Here is a 22,008-nt window from a genome sequence, read left to right as displayed (position 1 = left end):
TCACCCCTTAGCGAATGAGGGGTGCCCAGCGCGGGGAAGCAGAGGGGGGAGGGAGCTCCAGAGAGCTCCATCATCTTTAGATGCAAGAGCAGAGTTTATTCCAAATCCTTCCCTCATAATGGTTTCCATCCTTTAAACGTATCGTGTAGGGAATATTCAACACTGGATAGTATTCGCTGAGCTTAGTAAATGGGACATATACAATTTTCTCATAAAAAGATGCCTACGGTCCCCAGGGAGCAGCCGCGCAGACCAGCCGGAGTGGTTCTCAGAGACCCTGTCACTCTCCAAGGGTCTCCAGCCAACATCACTGCCCGCCCCGCCCCGCCCCACCCCTCCCCTCCCTCCTGCTCCCCTTCTGTCGACCTGCCCAGAAACCCCGGGGATTACCTTGCTTGTCTTTATCACCAAAAATAAGTTAAAAAATAAGTGAAAGTAGAAGCAGACACCAATAAAAAATAAGGCTCATGGCTGGCTATAAACAAAAGCAAGGAAGTTCACAGAGGAAAGCTGGAAGGGGTCTGCTTCCCTGAAAGGTGCAAAGGCTGTTTCCGGGGGACACCAGTGCCCTCACGACCACGTGCCCTGAGGACGCTGGCCGGACGTCCAGGCGGGCCTCTCTGCAGGCCCCGCTCCCCTGCAGCTTGCGCTGGGGTTTGCTATGGTGAGACCTGTGCCGAGAGTGCACTGCTGCTTGGTGCAAAGTGATCTCAGGGGCTGCGGGGCGTGGTGAAGGCAGGCGGGTCTTGGCGCTCCTGCCCCGCGGAGTGATGGAGAGCCTGAGATTTTCAGGAAGTCAGAACCCGAGCCTCCCGCATCAGGGAGGGCGGGGCTGGGGGAAGACTTACTTTGCTTCCAGCGGGCTGGGCCTCGGCCACTGTGTCCTGTTCTCTGTCTTCATCCGTCTTCTCACTGTCTCCACTTCTCCCCCCGGGGCCTGGTTCAGGCCCACCTGCAACGGACGCCTGCATGACTCCACCCGGAGAAGACCATCCGTCCATCCACCCACCCACCCCTCCACCCATCTGCTGTGAAGCAACCAGGCAAGGCCCTCTACGGGCCTCCCAAAAACCTATCTGAGCATCAGTTAGAGCTGCTCTGAATCACAGCAGAAAACGAATACTCTGCATCAATTTCACCAATGGTCACCTTCACTGACCGCTTCTGAAGCAGTCTGAAGACACCGCAGTGGGTGGGTGAGGTAGGCCTGGAGCTAAGTCACCTTTCCCCAAACTAACCTCTTCACTTTCAGTCTCATTTCACCTGCTTCTCAGCCCCGGGCCTCCCTCCCCTCCCTTCTCTGCCCCCCAGGACGCCTTCTTCACCTGAGCCCCCCGGCCTATCCCCCGACCCCCAGCACAGCCTCACTCTTCCCTCTTTTCCCCCAGTCATGCTGGCCTGGCCGGTGTCTGTTCCCCCAGGTCACGACGAAAGAGTGATGAAGTGCGTTCTGGGGTTTTAGTCTGGAGGCCCCATGGATCACCCACCTTCCTCAGGCGCCAGGGGCACCCCGGCATCCTTGTGAGCACAAAGGACTTACTGTTGACGTCAGGTGAGCTCTGCGCTCGGTCAGGTAAACCTATAACCGAAGAAAAGCTCTCAGCAAAGACCCCGACGGCCCCCACCAGCTACACCCCTGCGTTAGGCCCTGCCTGGACCAGCTTTCAAAACATTAACTTGAATCATTTCTTCTTCTTTTTTACGTTTGACTACTTCTTTTTAAAGGTACAACTTTCCCGATTTTGTGCTCTTTCCGTGTGCCCTTTCTTGGTGTGCTGCCTTCCCAGGTGCCAGCAGGGAGAATGCAGCCCCCAGACCATCACCCCACCTGAGACCCGCCTCACCGGGTCCGGAGCAGAGGCTGGAATCAGATTTTTTGTTGCCCCCCAGTGCCACCTCCTGGCCCTCGGTGGTGACAGTTCTGAAACTGGCCGCTTCTGGGTGGCACTGGCTCCCAGCTCTGGAGCCTGGCCGGGCGTCAGAATCCCCGTGACCTTTTACCTAACGCGGATTCCTGAGCGCACCCCAGTCCCTAGAAATCAGAACCTCCCGGGGCCGGGACCAGGTCCTCACGGTAGTGACGTGGCCTGCAGTTTCCCACCGTGAACGGGGCCTTCGGCACTGAGATTCTCAGACGCTTCGCGGGGTGGCTTTTCCCGTGCTACCTGTGGTTCCCACACCTGAGCCCTGCGGCGACGGTGAAACCACACTCCTGCTGCAGGAAGATCCCTCCGCTGGCTCCCAGCCGGCCGAGCGGGCATGGGGCCGTGGGTGCATGCGGCTGTGGGATTTACTGATGGGCTCCAACCGAGACAGAAATATCGGCCACGAAGCAGCAGCCCGGCGAGGAGGTGGGGAAAACTCCCAAGAATAGGGTGACGGTGCCCCCCCGCCCCACCGTGTCACCAGGACACTCCTAGTGACGCCAGTTGTCGCCGCACGGTTATCAGGAGAGCCACTTTTACTCTTAAAAATGTCCTGGTTTCGATGATTTATCATATGCCCCCTGCACCACTGGCCCAAGGAAGCCCCCTCCCCCTGTGGTCTGTTGCTCCAGGTGCCAAAAGCCATCACAGGTGAGGATGCCTCTCGGTGGTCTGTCCTAAATTCAACAGTGTGCTAAGATCGCTCAGTAACACCTGTGCCAGGCCCAGTGAGTGTGCAAATGCTCTGAGGGTGGCTATGCCTACCTCCTGCATCTGCCTGTCAACGTGGGGCTTTAAGGGGCACAAGACACAAGTAAGGCACCTCTCCAGAAGGCCTGGGGGAGATGCCCAGGCTGGGGCACGGTGAGGACACCCCCAATCCCAGAAGCACCGCCTCTGCTCGGGACGTGCAGGAGCTCCAGACCCCAGGGCATTCTCCTCGGTGCCCCAGATGGACGGTCAAGACACCGAGCCCCCAGATACCGGCCTGACAGGCCGTCACAGCCCGAAGGCCTGGCCAGGTGTTGGCAGAGCCTGGGACTCAGGTGACAAGGACAAGGCAAGAGCTTCCCAAAAACACCGCTCAGTTATCTCCATTCAAGTTCAGGAGGCACTTCTAAGCTCAGGCAGTCTCACATCCTTCCCCTGATATATCCCTCTCCCCAAATGGCTTCAAGGTGGGCAACACAGGTGAGCACACGTTTAGTGTAAGAACACCGTCTGGACCTCAAGTTCTTCATGGAATAAATACTTGGATTCAAAATATTAAAACAAATGATTGAGCTACAACCCATCTCTTTCAGTCTTGATGATCATCAGACTCAACGGGGAATGTTTGCTGAAAAGACAGAGTCTAGGCCCCATACTGGATGCCCAGGGAGAAGGCTCACTCCTTACCTGCTCCCTGCAGCCGCCCGCAGAGGGACCGGACTACCTGGGCACCCCCGAAGCGCTTGAAGCGGGCTCTCACATGCCCGTAGTACCACTCCAGGGAGCCCCTCTTCACCTGCCTGCAGAGACACAGAGCTCAGGCCCGGGCGGCACACACCCCCGCATCCCCGGAAGGGGCAGGCCGGGTCCCCCGCCAGCAGGGCCACTTGATATCCAGGTCCCGGCTCACCTGGCCAGGTGGCAGGGGTCGCAGAGCCAGCCCTGCTCCTCCGGGGTGTGGCCGCAGCCTTTGCAGGTGAAGAGGCCGCAGTCCAGGCATTGCCTCTTGGGCGTCTCGAGGAGCCGGTAGGGCTGCAGGCAGCGGGCGCAGTGGGTGTTGCTCAGGTGGGCCGTGTCTGGAAGCAGCTCCCTCTTGCAGTTTTCCTTCTTAATCTTGCCTTTCAAACCCCTTAATCGGAAACAAGAAAATATTGGATGCCTTGGTTTTGCAACAGGCTTTAAATTCAAGGGTGTGCGCACACACACACACACGACTCTCAGATGCAGAAAACAGTGACCCGAAGTCAGGTAGCACCATGACTTTCTTTCATTGCCACAGGGCTGCGAACCATACAGGTTCAGAATCACAGGAGGGAACAGGCCCACCACTGCCTGCACCACCTCACGTAAGTCAGTATAGTGGGAAGAGGATGCACAGAGTTCCTGGACCCCAGGTTGGTTCCCCAGCTCTGACCCTGAACCCGGAGCTTTTCTGATGCAGAGCCCAGAGCTTGGAGACTGTATAGCTGGATGAGTGTGGACCCGTGGCCACTAGCACCCAGTGTCCAAGCTCCGTCGGACCAGACGGGGTTGGCGGCTCTGGGAAACCAGCAGGGATGGGGGCCCGGTGAGGTGCTGGGGGTGCAGCTTGGTTGGGCCACACAGTTATCTAGAGCCAATCTGTGGCCCAGTTTAATTGTTTAGCAGGAGGTTGGAGAAGAGAGAAAAATCCAAGAGGTTCCTGGGCCGGTCAGAGCAGCAGCAGGAAGAGTTCCAGAGGATGGAGCAGGACGTCTCACGCGGACGGTGGGCCAGGCCGACGCTCTCCTCTGTGAGGCCCAGGCCAGCCACGCCTGCTCGGCCACCCTGGCCTGAGTTAATGGTCCTGAGCTGAGGACGACACCAGGTACGTGGAGGTCAGGTTGGCACCCGACAGTAAGAGTCGAGAAGCTGAACCCACACAGGTTAAGAGAGCCATAAAGGTTCAGGATCACAGCGGCCCCACTGCTGCCCGAACAACCCCCCTAAAAAGGCCACGCAGAGCCCTGAGGGCAAAGTCAGATCGTACTTCCTCCTCGGGCAGGTTTGGGTCTCTTCCAGCAGGGGAGCAGGTGGGGCTGACTCCCCAGGTTGTCCCTACGGAGCGAAAGGCTGAAATGGCTTGGCCTGGAGAGTGTCCAGAGCAGGAGTGATCCAGCACCCAAGTCCCAGGAAACCAGCTCCCACCCTCAGGTCTTCAGTAGCAGCTTCCAGGTGAACTCGCCAAATGGAAGATGCGCCCCCGGATAATAAACACAACGCTTTTGTTCTGGTCTGCAGAGAATGTCTGCCAAACGTAATATTTTTAGCTTTAGATGAGATCAAATTAATCCATTCTTAGTGACAAAAATGAGCCAGACACCAGGTGCCATTGTCTCCTGAGAACTCTGCAGAAAGCGTGGTTTCTGATGGGGACGCCCCAGAGCAGGGTGCAGGCTGAAGACAGTGCAGTGATGCTAAGGAGCTTCGGGAGCCTCCTTCTGATCACGTGAGGCCCTGACTACACTGATTTCCCCTACCAAATGTGCCCTAAAATACTCATGAAGACAGAGACAAAAATAAGACTCCTGTCTCAGCTTCAAAAGCCAAGAAAAAAAGCCCAGTGGTGGCAGGAACCTAGGAAGAATACTGCCATCCACTGACTACAGGCTAGATAAAGCTGCATTGACAAGGTAGAGAAAGTGCACCTGGGGCCAAGTGGAAAGCGCCTAGTGTCCTCCACGTCCACTCTTGATGTATCTGCTTCAGCCAGAAAACCTAAAGGCCACCCCTTGGCTGGGCAGGGCCTTGTCCAGCTTCTCTCCCGGCATGGGTCCCCCATTCTCCATTGAGGTAGAGCCGGACCCCCGGGAAGAAAGATGAGGACGTGTAGAGGTACACTGCATCCCAGGATGTGAAGTCCTCTTAAATAAGAAGAGCCCGTGAGAGTCCTGGGGTGGCGGCTGGAAACTTTCAGGTGTTGAATTTGGGGGAACAGATAATGATACTCTGCTTCAGATTCCTTTTTTGTGAATATATTTATTTGTAATATATATTATTTTTTAAAAAATTTAATTTTAAATTTAATTTTAATTTTTAAAAATTAAAAAAATTTTATTGGAGTATTGTTGATGTACAATGTTGTGTTAGTTTCTGCTGTACAACACAGTGAATCTGTTATACATATACATATATCCACTCTTTCTTAGATTCTTTTACCATATAGGTCATTATAGAGTATTGAGTAGAGTTCCCTGTACTATACAGTAGGTCCTTATTAGTTATCTATTTTATATGTAGTAGTGTGTATATGTCAATCACAATCTCCCAATTTATCCCCCCTACCTCCCCCCGGTAACCATAAGTTTGTTTTCTACATCTGTGACTCTGCTTCAGATTCTTTAAAACATAACTTCTCTTCTTCACAGCTGGAAAACAGGAGGGAGGGAAGAGGGGACCCCGCATTGGTTCAGCAGAGTAACACCAGATGCCTACCAACCAGAGGGCACACCAATGGACCTGGAGGATCGTGAGGGGCCAGAGCCACCCATATACCCTGCGTATCGCAATCACAGGGTCGACCAGATGTCCCTGCACTACAGGCAGGGACAAGCCCAACATGCAGCTACAAGTTAAGGTCACCTTCAGGAATAAAAGATGCCCTGAATGTGATTTACTACACAGTAGTAGTAAACAGAGGAAGACTTGAAACTAGTCTGCTTGGTGTGCTGAGTGGGCGTAAGAGAGAGGAGCAGGAGGTAAGAAGAAGCCAGGCTGAGCTGGAAAGACCACGGGCTATGTTCACTGAGGTGGAGAAGACTGGGCTGACGTGAAGATGGAAAGGAACTGAGGTTGGCAATGGGGAGGGAAATGGGCAGAACATCAAGTCCAGGGATTCAGAACAGTGGTTCTCAAGGTGCGGTCCAGGGACCTACAGGGGTACCTGAGACCCTTTGACAGGGTCCACAAGGTCAAAACTCTTCCCATAATAACACTAAGGTAATATTTGTCTTTTTTGCTCTTTGACCCCCGCACTGGTGGTGCAAAAGCTATGGTGGGTGAAAGTTCTGGGGCCTCAGCACAGATCAAGCCAGAGGTACAGAGTGTACCAGCAGTCAATCTGCTCTCTGCCAGAAAAGAAAAGAAAGGAAAGCATGTCTTGATGAAGTGGGTCTTTGACTAAAAGTGTGTCAAGTGACAGTATTTGTTGCCACTGACAAAACTCAAGCTTTCAAGCTCAAAGACTTTTGGAAAACTTTTACGTCTCTGCTGACTTGAGCCTCTCAGTGAGTTTTCATCACTGAGAGGTTTCTGAAGATCAGCAGTGATGGTAATAAATGTGATTTTTTGGGTTCTGTATAATGAAACGTGTCGACGTTTGGAAAGTCTGCATAGGTGTCACAAAATCACGCGTGGATAGAAGACTGACTCCAAGTGCAAGATGGACCAATGGATTTTAATGTAACAGGAAAGGTAAAGTTCATTGACATGGTTTCAGATTCCACACTGTAACTTCCTTTAAGAAACTACTGTAACTTCCTTTAAGAAACTACCAGTCATAGGGTTTTTGTGTATTATCAAAACAATGTCCATAATTATGTGAAAAAGCTACTAAAACACTCCTGCTTTTTCCTACTACATATCTGTGTGAGGCTAGATTTTCTTCCAACACCTCAGACAAAACAACATATTACAACACATTGAACGCGGAAGAAATACCAGAATTCAGCTATCTCCGGTTATGCCAGATATTAAAGGGATTTTCAAAAAATACAGAACAATGCCATTTTCCTCACTCATGTTTTCATTTTGGAAAAAAAGTTATTTTTCATAAAAATTTTATTATGTTTTAAGGGGTTTATTGTTGTTTTAAATAAATGAATGACTATTTTTAAAATGCCCAGTTTTAATTTTTGATGGGATAAATATTGACAGCTATAACCCAGCTAAACAAAAGCTCCTTGGGGTTCTCAGTAACTTAAGAATAAAAAGGGTCCCTCAGACCAAAATGTTTGAGAACTGCTGATTTGGAATCCACACATTTACTCTCCTAGAATGCAAAGAAAAGGGCTAAGGAGACAAATGCGGAGAGAAGATGATGGCCAAGGCAGAGAAGGGCAAACACCTGACGGGTAATAAGGCACACCTTGGAGATATTGTGGGTTCAGTTCCAGACCACCGCAACAAAATGAATATTGCAATAAAGGGAGTCTCAGGAATTTCTTGGTTTCCCAGGGCAAATAAAAGTTATGTTTACACTATACTGAAGTCTATTAGGTGTGCAATAGCATTATGTTTGAGAAAATAATGCACATACCTTAATTAAAATATTTTCTTGTTAAAAATTGCTAACCTTCTTCTGAGTCATATTCTTTTTGCCGGTGGAGGGTCTTGCCTCTGTGTCGGTGGCTGCTGACTGATCAGGGTGGTGGGTGCTGAAGCCTGGGGCGGCTGTGGCGATTTCCTAAAATAAGACAACAATGAAGTCTGCTGCGTGGACTCTTCGTTTCATGAACAATTTCCCTGTAGCATGCAACGCTATTTGATAGCAATTTACCCATAGTAGAACTTCTTTCAAAATTGGAGTCAATTCTCTCAAATCCTGTTGCTGAATTACCAACTCAGTTTATGGAATATTCTAAATCCTTTGTTATCATTTCAACAATCTTCACACCATCTTCACCAGGAGTAGATCCATCTCAAGAAACCACTTTCTTTGCTCATCCATGAGAAGCAGGTCCTCATCTGTTCAAGTTGTATCATGAGATTGCAGCATGTCAGTCACATCTGGAGCCCCACCTCTAATTCTAGTTTTCTCACTGTGTCCACCACATCTGCAGTTACTTCTTCCACTGGAGTCTTGAACCCCTCAAAGTCATCCGTGAGAGTTGGAATCAACTTCTTACAAACTCCTGGGAATGTTGATACTTGGACCTCTTCCCATGAATCATGGATGTTCTTCATGGCATCTAGAATGACAAATCCTTTCCAAGATGTTTTCAATTTACTTTTCCCAGATTCATCAGAGGAATCACTGTCTCTGGCAGCTATGGCCTCATGAAAGGCATTTCTTAAAGAATAAGACTTAAAAGTCAAAATTACTCCTCAATCCATGGGCTGCAGAATGGATGTGTCTTAGCAGGCATGAAAACAATATTAATCTCATTGTCCATCTCCATCAGAGCTCTTGGGTGACCAGGTACATTGTCAATGAGCAGTATTATTTTGAAAGGAATCTTTTTCTGAGCAGTAGGTCTCATCAGTGAGCTTAAAATATTCAGTAAACCGTATTGTAAACAGATGTGCTGTCATCCAGGCTTTGTTGTTCCATTTATAGAGCACAGGAAGAGTAGATTTAGCATAGTTCTTCAGGGCCCTGGGGTTTTCAAAATGGTAAATGAGCCCTGGCTTCAACTTAAAGTCACCAGCTGCATTAGCCCCTAACAAGAGAGTCAGCCTGACTTTTGAAGCTTTGAAGCCAGGTATTGACTTCTCCTCTCAAGCTATGGAAGTCCTAGACGGCACCCAAAATAAAGGTGTTGGTGGGACTGGGATTCTTCCTGGAAGCTCAGGGGGAAGGTCTGTGCCCTTGCTTTCCCAGCTTCTAGAGGGCAACTGTATTCACTGGCTCAAGGCCCCTTCCTCTGTCTCAGAGCCAGCAATGGCGGGTTGAGTCCTTCTCACCATGAATCACTCTTACGTTGCCCTGTGTCCCCCTTCCTTCCATCTGTCAGGCCCCTTGTGGCCCACCTGGATAACCCAGGACTGTCTCCCTGTGTCCAGGCCCTGATCAGCATCCTTCCATCTATCAGGCCCCTTGTGGCCACACTGGCCCACCTGGATTACCCAGGATTGTCTCCCCGTGCTGAGGCCCTGATTGGCACCCTTAATTGCATCTGCAATCTTAATTTCCCTTTGCCAGGTAGCCCAGTATACTCACAGATTCGGGGGATTAGGAGATGGGCATCTCTGGGGGCTCATTATTCTGCCATGATTCTGAGGGGAAAATGTGTGAGCAGAGATCTCACTCCAGGCTGAGAGATTCCCAAATATAAAATCCGCCCCCCGACCCCCGCCATGCCATTCCCGAGAAAACAACGTGAAGATGTGCTCCAGAGGACTGAAAATCGAATCTCAAGTATGACCCTTAAGAATGAGGATGAAAGGACCAATGAATCACAGAATTGAGACAAAAGTATTAAAAGTACATCAACCAAACTAAAGTGTCAGAGAGAATTGCTGAAAGAGGACAAACATAATGTAATAAGAACTGAAGAGCAATTACATGATCTAAGGTCCTGATTATATGAGTTAAGTATCAGGAATTATAATGAGGGAAATAGACACTTGCTAAAGTTCTTTGAGGTCTTCTGAAGAGAATGAGCAAATGATGATAAAAGGGATAAAGAAGAAATACGTGGTGACGTGTGAACGACAGCCTGCTGAGAGGGAGGCTCACAGTTATCTCATAAGTGATCTCAGACCAAAGTTAATCTCCAGGCTGCGCTGGCAGCTGACTTCCTGTTTCAGCCCCTGTGTTTTCAACCCTGGAGTTGCCTGTCTGTGGTGCCAGGTGGCCCAACAAAGGGTGACCTCAAATTCCTTATTACTATTTATTTTTAAAGCAAGTCATGGTTTGCAAGCCATGTGTCACACCAGGAGCTCTTTCGTGGGTCATCTCAGGCATTCAGGTCTGTTTGCAAAGATTGCAAATCCACATCACCACTTGTTTGCCTTTCTGGGGAAGGTCCGCAGCCCTAATATTTGACTTGTGGGCTGTGCCCTTGAAAACAGGGTGTTCTATTTAGGTAAACTTGGGTCCTCACCCAGCAACATGAGTCACCCATGCATTCTCATTTATCCCTTTCCTATGTAAACTTTGGGATTTTTGTGTTTTTCTAATTTGGAAAACTTCTTTATCTTTCTGATTTTAAGACACTCTTTAGAGATCAAAGATATGAATCACTGCCATTTCTGTTAAAACTGTTTCTTCTAATTTTTAAAAAATTAAACATTTTCCTTTTAAATTCAGATGTACATATTTAGTCAATACTTATCAGTATTCTGTGTTGTGAGGTCTACCTGTGTTGTCATATGTAGGCTTTTCCACTCCAAGATTATGTACATATTTACTTATATACTCTTCCAATAATTTTCAGTTTCATATTTTACATTTTTAATATATCAGTTATAAATCTAACTGAAGTCAAACTCCCTCCCCCAGCCCTGCACTCATGGTCAACTATTCCAACACTTAGCTTTAACTAATTCTTCCCTTTCTTACTGATATGAAATGTTACCATTGTACTAGATATTGTTATACATACTTGGTTGCATTTTAGGACTTCATGTTGTTTCATTGATTGCCTATATCTGTGAAAGGGGTAGCTGCCAGAACAGACCAGTGGAACATGAGGCAGATGTAAGGATGTGCAGCCCTTGAGTGTGGGCTCTTTTCAAATAAAGGGAGCAAGATGTGCCAGAGTTTAGCAGGGTGTCAGGGACAAAGGAAAGGCTTTCTGTGTTTTTTTGTTTGTTTGTTCTTGCCTTTGTTTTTTTGTTCCAATATGGCGATTGATCCTACTGACATTCCAAGTAGGAGCTAGAGGACAGAGAGGGAGTAACTGAGGCAGCTCCATGCTCCAGGAGCTGGGAGCAGACAGGAAAGGGCCAGAGCACAAGGGCCAGGAGAGGGAACACAGGGTGGGCATGAACACAGGTGAGGAAGGGGGGAGGTTACACCTGGTAGCCTTGAGCTTTCTGTGAGGAACTGGGTGAGCTCACTGCAACAGTGACTGGGGTCTGGAGGAAGAGTGAAGGCTTGAGGAACTGCCTAAGAATTTTTGTGCATCTTTGGGTTTTGGATTCTCCAGAGTGTAGCATTGTGTTGATGGGAAGCCAGCAATAACATCACACCATGTAAACACCCCACTCCCGAGTCCCTGGTCACACATGCCGACTTCAGGGAGAGACTTATATCTGCCTGGGGCTAAATTAAAGGCCAGATGGCCTCCCCCTTCCTTCTCCTCGAATTCCCGAAATAGCCTGTGAGAAAAGCCGTTTGGAAGCTCCACAAGGCACCTGCCACTCAGCAGCTAGACCCCCAGGGACATCCTCCTGGTCAGTTCAGAGGGTAGCTGTCCCCACGGTCTGCCCACAGCCCCAGTCCCTGGAACAAGCGTGTTCTGTTTGAAATGTCCCGTTAGGAGGCTCATGGGGAAGATGCACCAAGATGCTCCAGCCTTTGCCCTTCACCACCGGATGGCCTCCATCTTCCCCATGGGGCTGTGAGAAGTCCTCTGCACAGGGCAGGAGGTCAGGCCTGGCCGAGGGGTCAGAGGCTTTCGTGTCATGGAGATGGTCTACTGGGCATGCGGGCATTAGTGCTGGGGACCTGGGCCAGCTCACTGGTCACACACTTTGACAGCAGAAGTCAAAGAGGTGCTGGTCCTACCCCACAGGAGAAGGTGCCGGAGCCCTCACCCAGGCCCCATCCCAGCATCCTTTACAGGGTGATGCTCCCACATGGGGAGAAAAACTGAGCAGCAATCCATCAAACATACATTTCTGTTAACTTTGTAAACACTAAAGGAAACGTATTCCTTTTTTTGTTTGATTGTTTCCTAATTGGTATATTTGGTGAATTGGCTGTTTAGCAAATCGCCTCTCCGGTAAATGTGCTGCTGGTGAATTGACCTTGAGCCCACACACTATGTCCACTTGACGTGTATTCAGGACAGGAAAGTTCTTTCCAAGTAATGCATGTGCTTGTTTCTTGGTTTCATGGTTTCCCCCCTAGTAACTTTGTTCTGTCAACGACCTCGGTAGGTGTTTTGAGCTGGGCCATCCATTTGGCATCTTTCAGAGTGTGTCAAAGACATCAAAAACTCATCTGATTGCTATACATCTGAAACTAACACAACCTTGTAAATCAATTATATCTCAATAAAAAATAAAAAAACTCATCTGAACAACCCCTGAGCAGCTCAGTTTGTTAAGGTCACCCACTTAGTTGTCACCTGAGGGCCAGTTTCTCCATTCAGCCCATTGTTGATTCATAGATTAGAGAATCAGGAACTGGGAGAAAATATGAGGACCCCAAGGAATCATGGAGAAACCCAGACGTGTGACAGAGAATGGGATATTATGGTTGCAGGAAATGGACGATTAATGTTGAAACTGGTGAAATGCACAGATTAACACTGAGAGGAGATTGGGAAGAAGGAGGGTTATTATTTTTGAACTGTCTTCAGTTTCATTCTAGACTCCTGGTATTTTAGCCAACTTGCTCTGCAGAACCAATCTCAGTGTCCAGAACCCAAATGTCTTTATTCGGAGCTTGTTTCCGCCACGCCCTTCCTAAGTCTCCGCACCCGCCCGAGCAGAACTTGAATCCACACCCCGCGTGTCCTGGCCTCAGAACCGCACGCCTGGGCCCTGCTCCCAGGGGTCACGGGGACCCTGGGGATAAGGCTTGTCACAGGCAGAGGCGGCTTCACCTCTCGTTGCACAGTTAACCAATACCACAGTGAGCAAGACAGAAAAACATCACAAAATAAACCCCACAAAATACCCTTCACTAAGCCCCCGCTGTTTACACGACTCTTCCCCAGTGTGTCACCAGGGGCCTGTGTCCGCACACGAAGCACCAATCACGGGAAGGCGACTGGGGCTCCAGCATCCTTGCCTTGACTCTGATGTGGATTCTCTGAACCACCACCTCTCCGTGCTAGAGCATTTCCAGGGACCACGTCCTGCGCTATTGTATTTAATAAGCTCACCATCTAATCGTACACGGACGGCCAAGAAGACACAGCAGAGCGGCCGATCTGAAGGCCGCGTGCGCAGAAGCCCTCAGGCACTTCCAAACAAGGACACGACCCTGACCATAACCGACTGGCCGGGGACCTGACCTGACCCGTGGGCCCCCCAGAAGTGGAGGCAACACACCCCGGATCCCTAGGAGACTTCCTTTCCCAGCAGTAATTGGAGCTCACCTGGGCGTGTCTCCCTTTTACAGTGTGAAATGCCCAGAGGAACATGGAAAATAAAGAGGAAGGGTGTCAGGAGGGCTTCCCCCGTAGACAAGAAAGATGGGAATTTCTGCAAAACCACCTGGGCTCTGCCTGGACGGAGGGAGGGGCTGAGCCACTCAAGGGTCTCCCTGGAGGGCTGGGTTCCCCTCCGCTCTGATTGATCTGCGATTCTATATACGTATAGAATGGGAGGGTCTAAGCTGTCATTGAAAATAAAAGTACATCAACTATACTTCAATAAAAAATAAAAATAAAAAAAAATAAAAAAATAAAAGTGACAACAGCTGGGCTGCCTGGAGAGGCTGTGATCCCCAGAGCAAAGGCCAGGCGGGCTCTGTCGCTGAGAACGTGTGGCCCTGGGCCCCGGGTGCAGCCTCCAGGCCACGGCTGAAGCAGAGGGAGGGGACGAGGGGCAGGGCGGGCCCGATCGGCACGTGGACGCTGGCCAAGGTCAGCTCTGGGCCCCAGTTCTGGGGTCGCGGGGGGCTGAGTCAGGGCCCTAGACACCAGTGGGGAGAAAGCGCCTTCATAATGAAAACCCGGGGTGGGGGGACCTGCAGCCCACGGCAGAGCGGAGGGTGGAGGGCTCCACAGAGAGGCAGCAGGAAGCCTCGCGGCGCTGATCCAGACGCCTCCCCGCCATCGAGAGAGGCGCTGGGCTCCACTGAACTTGCTTCACGTAACAGTTTGTCGGTCTGTGTGGCTCTGCTCTGTGTCGGGACCCAGAGGTTCCCACCGCTGCGCCTTCTATCTCCGCCGGGGTCCATCCTTCTCTCTGTGTCCCCCCTCCAGGGTGGTCTCCTCCAGGCCCATGGCTTTAAATACTGGGGCAGCTAAGTAATGATCCCTCTACCCCAAAAACGTTATATGTGTCCTGGTTCTTAGAACCTGGGACTGTGTCACCTTACAGGGCAAGAGGGACTCTGCAGGTGTGATTAAGTTAAGGGCTGTGAGACGGTGATGGGATTAGCTGAGTGGGCCCAGCATGATCGCCAGATCCTTCTAAGCAAAGAAGGAGGGCAGGAGAGTCAGAGAGATGTGAAGACAGAAGCAGAGGTCAGAAAGACAGAGACTGGAAGACATCAGGCTGACGGCCTCGAAGAGGCAGGAGGGGCAGGAGCCAAGGAGCGTGGGTGCCTCGAGACACTGGAAGAGGCAAGGGAACCTCCAGAAGGCAGGCAGCCGCACCTATACCTCGACTTCTGGACTCCAGAGTCACGAGGGATTTGCGTGCTTTAAGCCACTAAGTCTGGAGTGACTATAGCAGCCACAACACCTGTAGGCGGATGCGCCCTCAGTCCTGTCTCTGCTGGGTTTCAGCCCCGGGTGTGGGGGGCTTCCCTGTCCACTTCGTGTCTAACAGGCAACCCAGTGTCAACAGGTCTGACCCGTGTCCTGGTCTCCTCCACACCTGCTCCACCCTCGCCTTCCCCAGGTGAGGTGACGACACCTCCATGCCCCAGTTACTCAGGCCATGGCTCTGGAGTGACCCTGACCTTGACGCCTCCCATACTCCACACCCCACATCCAACCCGTGGGCAAACGTGCAGGTGCCCCCTTCAAAGCTCATCTGACCGCTTCTCCGTAGCCCACCGCCTGCAGAGCGGAAGCTGGGTCTTGTTACTCCCCTGCCCGAAGGCCTGCAGCCACGCGGGGAAAGGCCCAAGTCCTGCCCGGGTCCTCAGCCCCCTGATGGCCTGCTTCCCATCACGGCTCTGACCTCCTCTCAGTGCTCCACCACCAGGAGACTTGCAGGCATTTCCTTGGCTACCTCCCCCCCCTTGAGTCTTTATACAATGTCTCCTTCGCAATAGGCCTACCAACCCACAAAAGTCACCAAGACAACAGGGAGCCCAGGGGACAGCTAAGCCTTGGAGGTCTGGTGGAGGAATATGCAAAGGCAGAGGGGGAGTAAGCAACGCCGGGTGGGTTTTAGCTCAGTCCACAGGGACAGACATGCAAAATGGCGCTGGGGCCTCCATGCTGAGGATGAGATGCCCCCAACACTGCTGGAAAGAGGCAGAAGTCAGCCTTTGTCCTAAATGCCCTTGCTCCCAGCTTCTGGGTGTTTCAGGCCAGCATCAAGACTTTCCCTATTCATCACCTTTAGCTCTTTTATTTGTGCAATGCCGTGCCCTAAGCATCACCCCACTTAGGACAGAATGTCACCCTGGGGTTGGATCAAGTTGAAATAAAACTATTCAGGGAATATCTGACTCTCAGGAGGAAAGTCAGATCTCCTTATTTTAATTAGGAAGAAACTTAATTAAAGTTTCTTAAGGCCAGAAAGCAGAATGTTTCCCAGTGCCCGGCTTCCAGCCAGTGTCCTGTACCCGAGCTCCTGCTGTCTGGCCACTCAGAGGGCCGCAAAGTGACAGCCCCTCCGGAGGCCGCCAGGGCTGCGCTGCAGGGGCCCAGCCATACACACTCACTCTAGTCTCTCCTCTTCTTTCCTTCGAAGGTCAAAGTCCCGTTGAACCACTTCCCAGACGTGCTTGGCCTCTTCATCCGTGAGCGTGGAAAGATCCAGTTTTTTCCCCATCTCTGCTTCTCGTCAGGGTCACACCTGGAATAACACAGGACCACAGTGTTCAGCCCAGGAAGCCCACGTGCAGATGCCGGCCAATTCACAAAGAAGAGGCAACACAGAAAGTGCTGACTGATTTCCCAGCAGCTGGAACCTGGGTTAGATGGTTTTAGAAAACAGGCAAACGGGTGTCTGGAAATGTGTGCAGTCGAAATAAATGAACCCATGTGTACAATCCCCATACCCCAGGAGTCAGACTTCAGATGACGTTATGCCCTTTTCGAGGACATGGAAGACCCCAATCAATGCCAAGAGGACAAAGGAAGGAGAATCCAAATGTCAAAAACCAAGAGAAGAAGAGCTTTACCACCTTGCCCCCTACGCAATGTGCTCTGCGGACCAGCAGCATCTCCCAGAGCCCGTGAGACACGCAGACTCCCAGGCCCTGCCCCAGCCCTCCCGACTCAGAATCTGCATCCTAGCAAGATCTCCTGATGACACCTCCACCTGTCTCTCCCTCCCCCATCACGCCTGTCCCTTGAGTATTTCTTCACACCTCCTAACAGCTGGTGACATCACATATCGCGATGACAGCGACTTCTCCCTGGCACATGGGGGTGCTTTTCTGTGCTCCCACCTCTCTGGTCTTCGTCAGGCCATACAGGGGCCCCTTGGCCAGAGACTGCGGCCACTACACCCAGTCCAGCTCTGCTCTGGGGGAAGATTCTGTTTGGGTGACAGGTTCCCTGTGGGCAATCGAGAGTTCAAGAACCTCTGTGTGGCTTCAGCGAGTCTTCACTGAAGACCGAAATCTGCTTTTTAGGAACATCAGAGAAGGGATCCAATCTGTCTGCTCTCACTGGGAAACCTTAACACCCATCGAAGGACCCAATTTTGCTTCTGAATTCTGGGGAACATCTCCCTTTCACCAGTGCTGACCAGCCGAAAGTACTCTCTGCAGAAATGTGAACACAACTTGCTCTGTGTTAGAAAACTGCTTTGCTGTACAAGAGGTTAATTATGAAAAGTGACATTTTCTGAGCAACATTTGATACCAGCTAAAATGGAAATGTCCACAGAGATCCCATGGCTGTCAACTAAACTGCTTCCTGGCTTGTGCCTTAAAATCGGTGACAAATAATTTCTTAAATTTTTTGCACTGACCCCTCAGTACTTCCATCCTCAAGCACCGTGCTGACTGTGAACGATGCATTAAGAGGATGCCCTGATGTGCCAGAATCATTCAAACTATTTTCATTACAGTCGACTTTAGATTTTGGACACGAAAACATTAAACCAAGACTGATTCCTGATGCTCCTCTAGAGCACACAGTTTCTGTTTTTAAAAAAACTGGAACAAAAAGTCATTTGATGGATGACTGGGGTTTACTCATTTTTGTTTTTCACCATTGTTGAAAAAAATTCTATCATAAGAAGCCCATTCACTGAAATTCTCTTTCCAGAGCAGATGAAAGCCGTGACCATCAGCTGAGTAGTTAGCATTCTCTCTCCTCTCCTCAAGGAAAAGTCACAATTCCAGGCCTTATTTCAAGAAACTAAAATTGTGAGGTGTGAGGGAGAAAAGCAGAACAAAAGGAAACGAGTATATCTTTCTTGTCACGCAAGCTTAACCGTCTTAGAGCATGACCGATAAGGGATGGATGGTCACTAGGAGTCAGAACTGCCACCTGGAGGCTTCGCACCCACAGGATCCCCCCCACCCCAGCCCCCTCTCAAGCCTGTTTCTTTTGTTTGATGCGTCTTTCTAATAAGGATGGTACTTGGTTTCCCAGCTCATATAGCAAAGGCCATCGAGGCCTGGGAACAGGCACGCACTGGACCAGGGAGGGTCCGGGCACCTCTGGCGAGGGGGGTGCCTGCCAGGGCTGGGGTGGGGAAGAGGCCCAGCCTGGCTGCCTGCTGCCTGGAGTGATGCCGGGCAGCAACCTACTGAGATATGAACAGGGGAGACCAGCATGCAGAGGGAAGCAGACAGCCTCCCACGCTTCAAGGGGACCATGGCACCATGGCTTAGCGCCATTTCGGAGGTTCCAGGGACGACCCTGAGTTGTTGAGGAAAGTGATATGTGTTCATGATGCTCTGTTTAATGAAGCCAGGGATGATGCAATACAGACTTTGAAAAACAAGCATCCCACATAGCTAAACCAAGAGCAGACTGTTGGTTCTTCATGGATTAGACATTATCTGAAAATTTTTACTCTGGTGCCTATTTTTATTTAATTAATTAATTAATTAATTTATTTAACATCTCTATTGGAGTATAATTGCTTTACAATGGTGTGTTAGTTTCTGCTGTATAACAAAGTGAATCAGCTATATGTATACATATATCCCCATATCTCCTCCCTCTTGCGTCTCCCTCCCACCCTCCTTATCCCACCCCTCTAGGTGGTCACAAAGCACTGAGCTGATCTCCCTGTGCTATGCGGCTGCTTCCCACTAGCTATCTATTTTACATTTGGTAGTGTATATATGCCCATGCCACTCTCTCACTTCGTCCCAGCTTACCCTTCCCCCTCGCCATGTCCTCAAGTCCATTCTCTACGTCTGCATCTTTATTCCTGTCCTGCCCCTAGATTCTTCAGAACCCTTTCTTTTTTTTTTTAGATTCCATATATATGTGTTAGCATACGGTATTTGTTTTTCTCTTTCTGACTTATTTCACTCTATATGACAGTCTCTAGGTTCATCCACCTCACTACAAATAACTCAGTTTCGTTTCTTTTTATGGCTGAGTAACATTCCATTGTACATATGTGCCACATCTTCTTTATTCATTCATCTGTCGATGGACACTTAGGTTGCGTCCGTGTCCTGGCTATTGTAAATAGCGCTGCAGTGAACACTGTGGTCCATGACTTTTTGAATTATGGTTTTCTCATGGTATATGTGGTGCCTATTTTTAGCTCTGGCCCAACTTCTGGGTGAGCAGGAGGTGCAGGGAGAGGAGGGGAGGGAGAGTGATTCCAAATTTCAGACACATCCCATGTGTAGGATGCTGTGCCATGCAGTAGGGACGCGATGTTTCCGAGGGAACCATGTGCTCAGGACAGCCAGGGGTCAGGAGCCTGGCTCCCGACATGGGTCCACGACACGGGTGGTCCACGACATGGGTCTTTATCTACTGTGACCAAATCTTCCCATGTAGTGAATTAACGATGTGCAGAAGCTTAAAGCTATTTATTTATTTAAAGATTTTTTGATGTGGACCATTTTTAAAGTCCTTATTGAATTTGTTACAACATTGCTTCTGTTTTATGTTTTGTTTTTTTGGCCCCAAGGCATGTGGGATCTTAGCTCCCCAATCAGGGATTGAACCTGCACCCCCTGCATTGGAAGGTGAAGTCTTAACCACTGGACTGCCAGGGAAGTTCCAGCTTTTTATTATTTTTATTAATTTATTTTTTTCGTTGGTGGTGGTGGTGGTGGTGGTGATGATGGGTGGTGGGGTGATGGTTTAAAGCTTTTAAAAAACTATCTTCAGAAAATAATCTGAAGTCAAATGGAGAATATGTTTGATTTCAGTATTCAAAATGCATAAACCAAAAGTCACTGGCAATCGAGGCGTGTGATGCTAGCACCCCTTCTGGCTTGCGTCAGGCTGATGGGGGAACTTGGGGTATGGTGGAAGGGCAGCCCCTCTGCCAGGTACGGCCATGCTGAGGGATCCACGTGGATTCATGGAGGGGACAGTCTTTCAGCCACAATCATCTCTCTCCTCACTCCCCACTTTGCTTGCTCACCAAGACCCTGATCTCCACACGGTATCCCTCCTACTGTAACAGTCAAGGGGGAACGTGGCAGCAGAGGACATGTTGGACCCACGGAGGGTGCCGGGCTCTGACCTGCCCTAGCCTGGGGGAACCTCCCAGGGCGTGCGTGCTGGGGAGGGCAGACCCCACCAGGCTCTGCCTGCTCCTGGTTCCACTTGGGTGTAGATAACGCCTAGTCATGAGCTTCCTGAACAAAACACTTTCAATTTGCGCCTGGTCCACAGATTTAACCACATTTTTAATCTTTGAGACTGTTAGCCCTCCCCCAACGCTTAAACGCTATAACGGAGAAAAGAGAGCGTGACACGGAGGTTCATGAGTTGGAAAGAGACAGAACAGGTTTTACCAAGTGGATATCCTGAACCCAGACCATCGCATTTCAATGGTGGGTCATCTTTACCTGTTAAAGATTCGAGTTCATATTTTGGCCACATTAAAGGGAGATCTGGGCGGGGATCCCTCCTACACAAAACCTGGGCTGGCGGCCCCCCGAGCCTGGGAGCGATGGCAATTAGGAGTAGTCGCCAACGCCTGAGCAGGTAAACTCTGCAACAAGTCCAAGCTCCTCCTCCGTGCCCAACAAACAACGGCAGGAATGCTCTCTGACTCAGAATCAGGTGGGCAACTCTTGCTGATAAAGATGCGGGCACATTCCCGAGGGAAGGCCCAGGTGCCAGCTGTGGCGCCTCTGTGTTAACCCTTCGCGGCTGCTTCCCAAAGCTGGCCTGTGTGGTCGCTTCTGCAGGCAGGGCCTGCTGCCCATTGGCAGCAACCAAACCCCCAACCCTCGTCAGCTGCAAAATGAGCACCTTCCCCCCACCCCCTGCAGGTGCTCTGAAATCACTCCAGCAGCAACGGCCCTGCAGCTTGCCTCCCGCCTGCCCGTTCTCTCCGTTCTCCCAGCTCCCTGGGAAGCTGCTGGAAACCTTGTTTACGCACGGACGTAGCTCTGCACTTGCAGCTAAAGCCTCAGCTCTAGTCTCCACAGCAAGGACGGGTCCCAAGGTGATGCTGAGGGACGAGGTTGCGGCTGAGCTTCAGGAGCTGGGTTCCAATCCCAGTTCAGGCACCAACCAGCCCTGCGACTTGGGACAAGTCCCCTTCCTCTCTGGATCTCAGTTTTTCCATCTGTACCATGACCTCTATGTCTCTCTCCAGCCCTGGGTGATGCCAGGATGTCAGGATTAAAGGGAGAGGTGACAAGGCACGTAGAGGGGAGTGGGCTCTTCCTCCAGAGATTGCCTCTGAAAAGGACGAGACAGCCCTAGAAGGCTGACCCAATGGCATGAACTGGGGGCAGCCATGAGAAATCACCACAGTGTCATCCGAGGGCACGAAGGTCTCCCTTCTGTGTAGCCTACAGGGCTCTGGATCCTCTTCACCACCCCCAAGCCTTCCACTCAGCTGGCTTTAATTTTTCAGTCACTAATGCCTTAATCAATAAGACCCACTGACTGCTAGTCTATGTGCCTGGAATTGTCTTCAGCGAATCCTGCGGGGCACCTACCACTGCACCCAGATTTTGGATGTGGTGGAGCACAGGGGCCTATGATTGGTGCTTGGATCTAAGGCATGAGGCCCTGGGGATTCAGGCATGGGGCTCTTGCCCAAGACAGCTGTGTCTTACTGAGGTCAGCGGAGTGGCTGACAATCCAGTGGAGGGCTGGACGTCGGAGGACAGAGGTGAACGGGCTGAACCCAGGTGCCAATGTCACTGCTCCGCTGCCATGGTCTGCAAGCCCTGGCCTTCTCCTTGCGGCTTCATGGCCAAGCGCAGGGTCACCTTTGCACCTGGTGGGCTAGTGGGGGCCTCACCTCCCCCCTTTATCATTCCAACCTCTCAGAAAGAAATGTGTAACTAAAATTTTAAAAAACAAACATAAAAATGCAAAGACCCCAACCCAATTGAAAATGAAATGGGGTTTTCAACATTTGGTTAAGGTGAGTAGGACACAGCCTGGGAAACTGCAGGGGATTTGTAAAGAGGTCTGGCTCAGGCAGGGACCTGGGGCCAGTGCCCACTGTGTGACCCTCTTCGCGTACAGACCCTTCCCCC

At 50.5% G+C, this 22,008-nt stretch overlaps 1 protein-coding gene across 4 annotated transcripts in view; it reads right to left on the bottom strand.

Annotated features, from left to right (window-relative positions):
* Positions 1–22,008, bottom strand: part of MLPH (melanophilin) — a 41,173-nt gene that overhangs the window by 18,388 nt on the left and 777 nt on the right. For all 4 annotated transcript variants that reach the window (XM_061188865.1, XM_061188858.1, XM_061188886.1 and 1 more), the window contains exons 2-6: positions 16,063–16,196; positions 3,547–3,765; positions 3,324–3,436; positions 1,541–1,579; positions 849–952 (exon numbers count right to left, since the gene is read on the bottom strand). In XM_061188865.1, the coding sequence (XP_061044848.1) occupies positions 849–952; positions 1,541–1,579; positions 3,324–3,436; positions 3,547–3,765; positions 16,063–16,172 (585 nt within the window). In that variant the 5' untranslated portion in view covers positions 16,173–16,196. The remainder of the gene's footprint in view (positions 1–848; positions 953–1,540; positions 1,580–3,323; positions 3,437–3,546; positions 3,766–16,062; positions 16,197–22,008) is intronic.

The sequence above is a fragment of the Eubalaena glacialis genome, chromosome 1 (genome assembly GCF_028564815.1).
Source record: "Eubalaena glacialis isolate mEubGla1 chromosome 1, mEubGla1.1.hap2.+ XY, whole genome shotgun sequence".
In the NCBI taxonomy this organism is placed as follows: domain Eukaryota; kingdom Metazoa; phylum Chordata; class Mammalia; order Artiodactyla; family Balaenidae; genus Eubalaena; species Eubalaena glacialis.
This window is presented reverse-complemented; position numbering and strand designations above follow the sequence as displayed.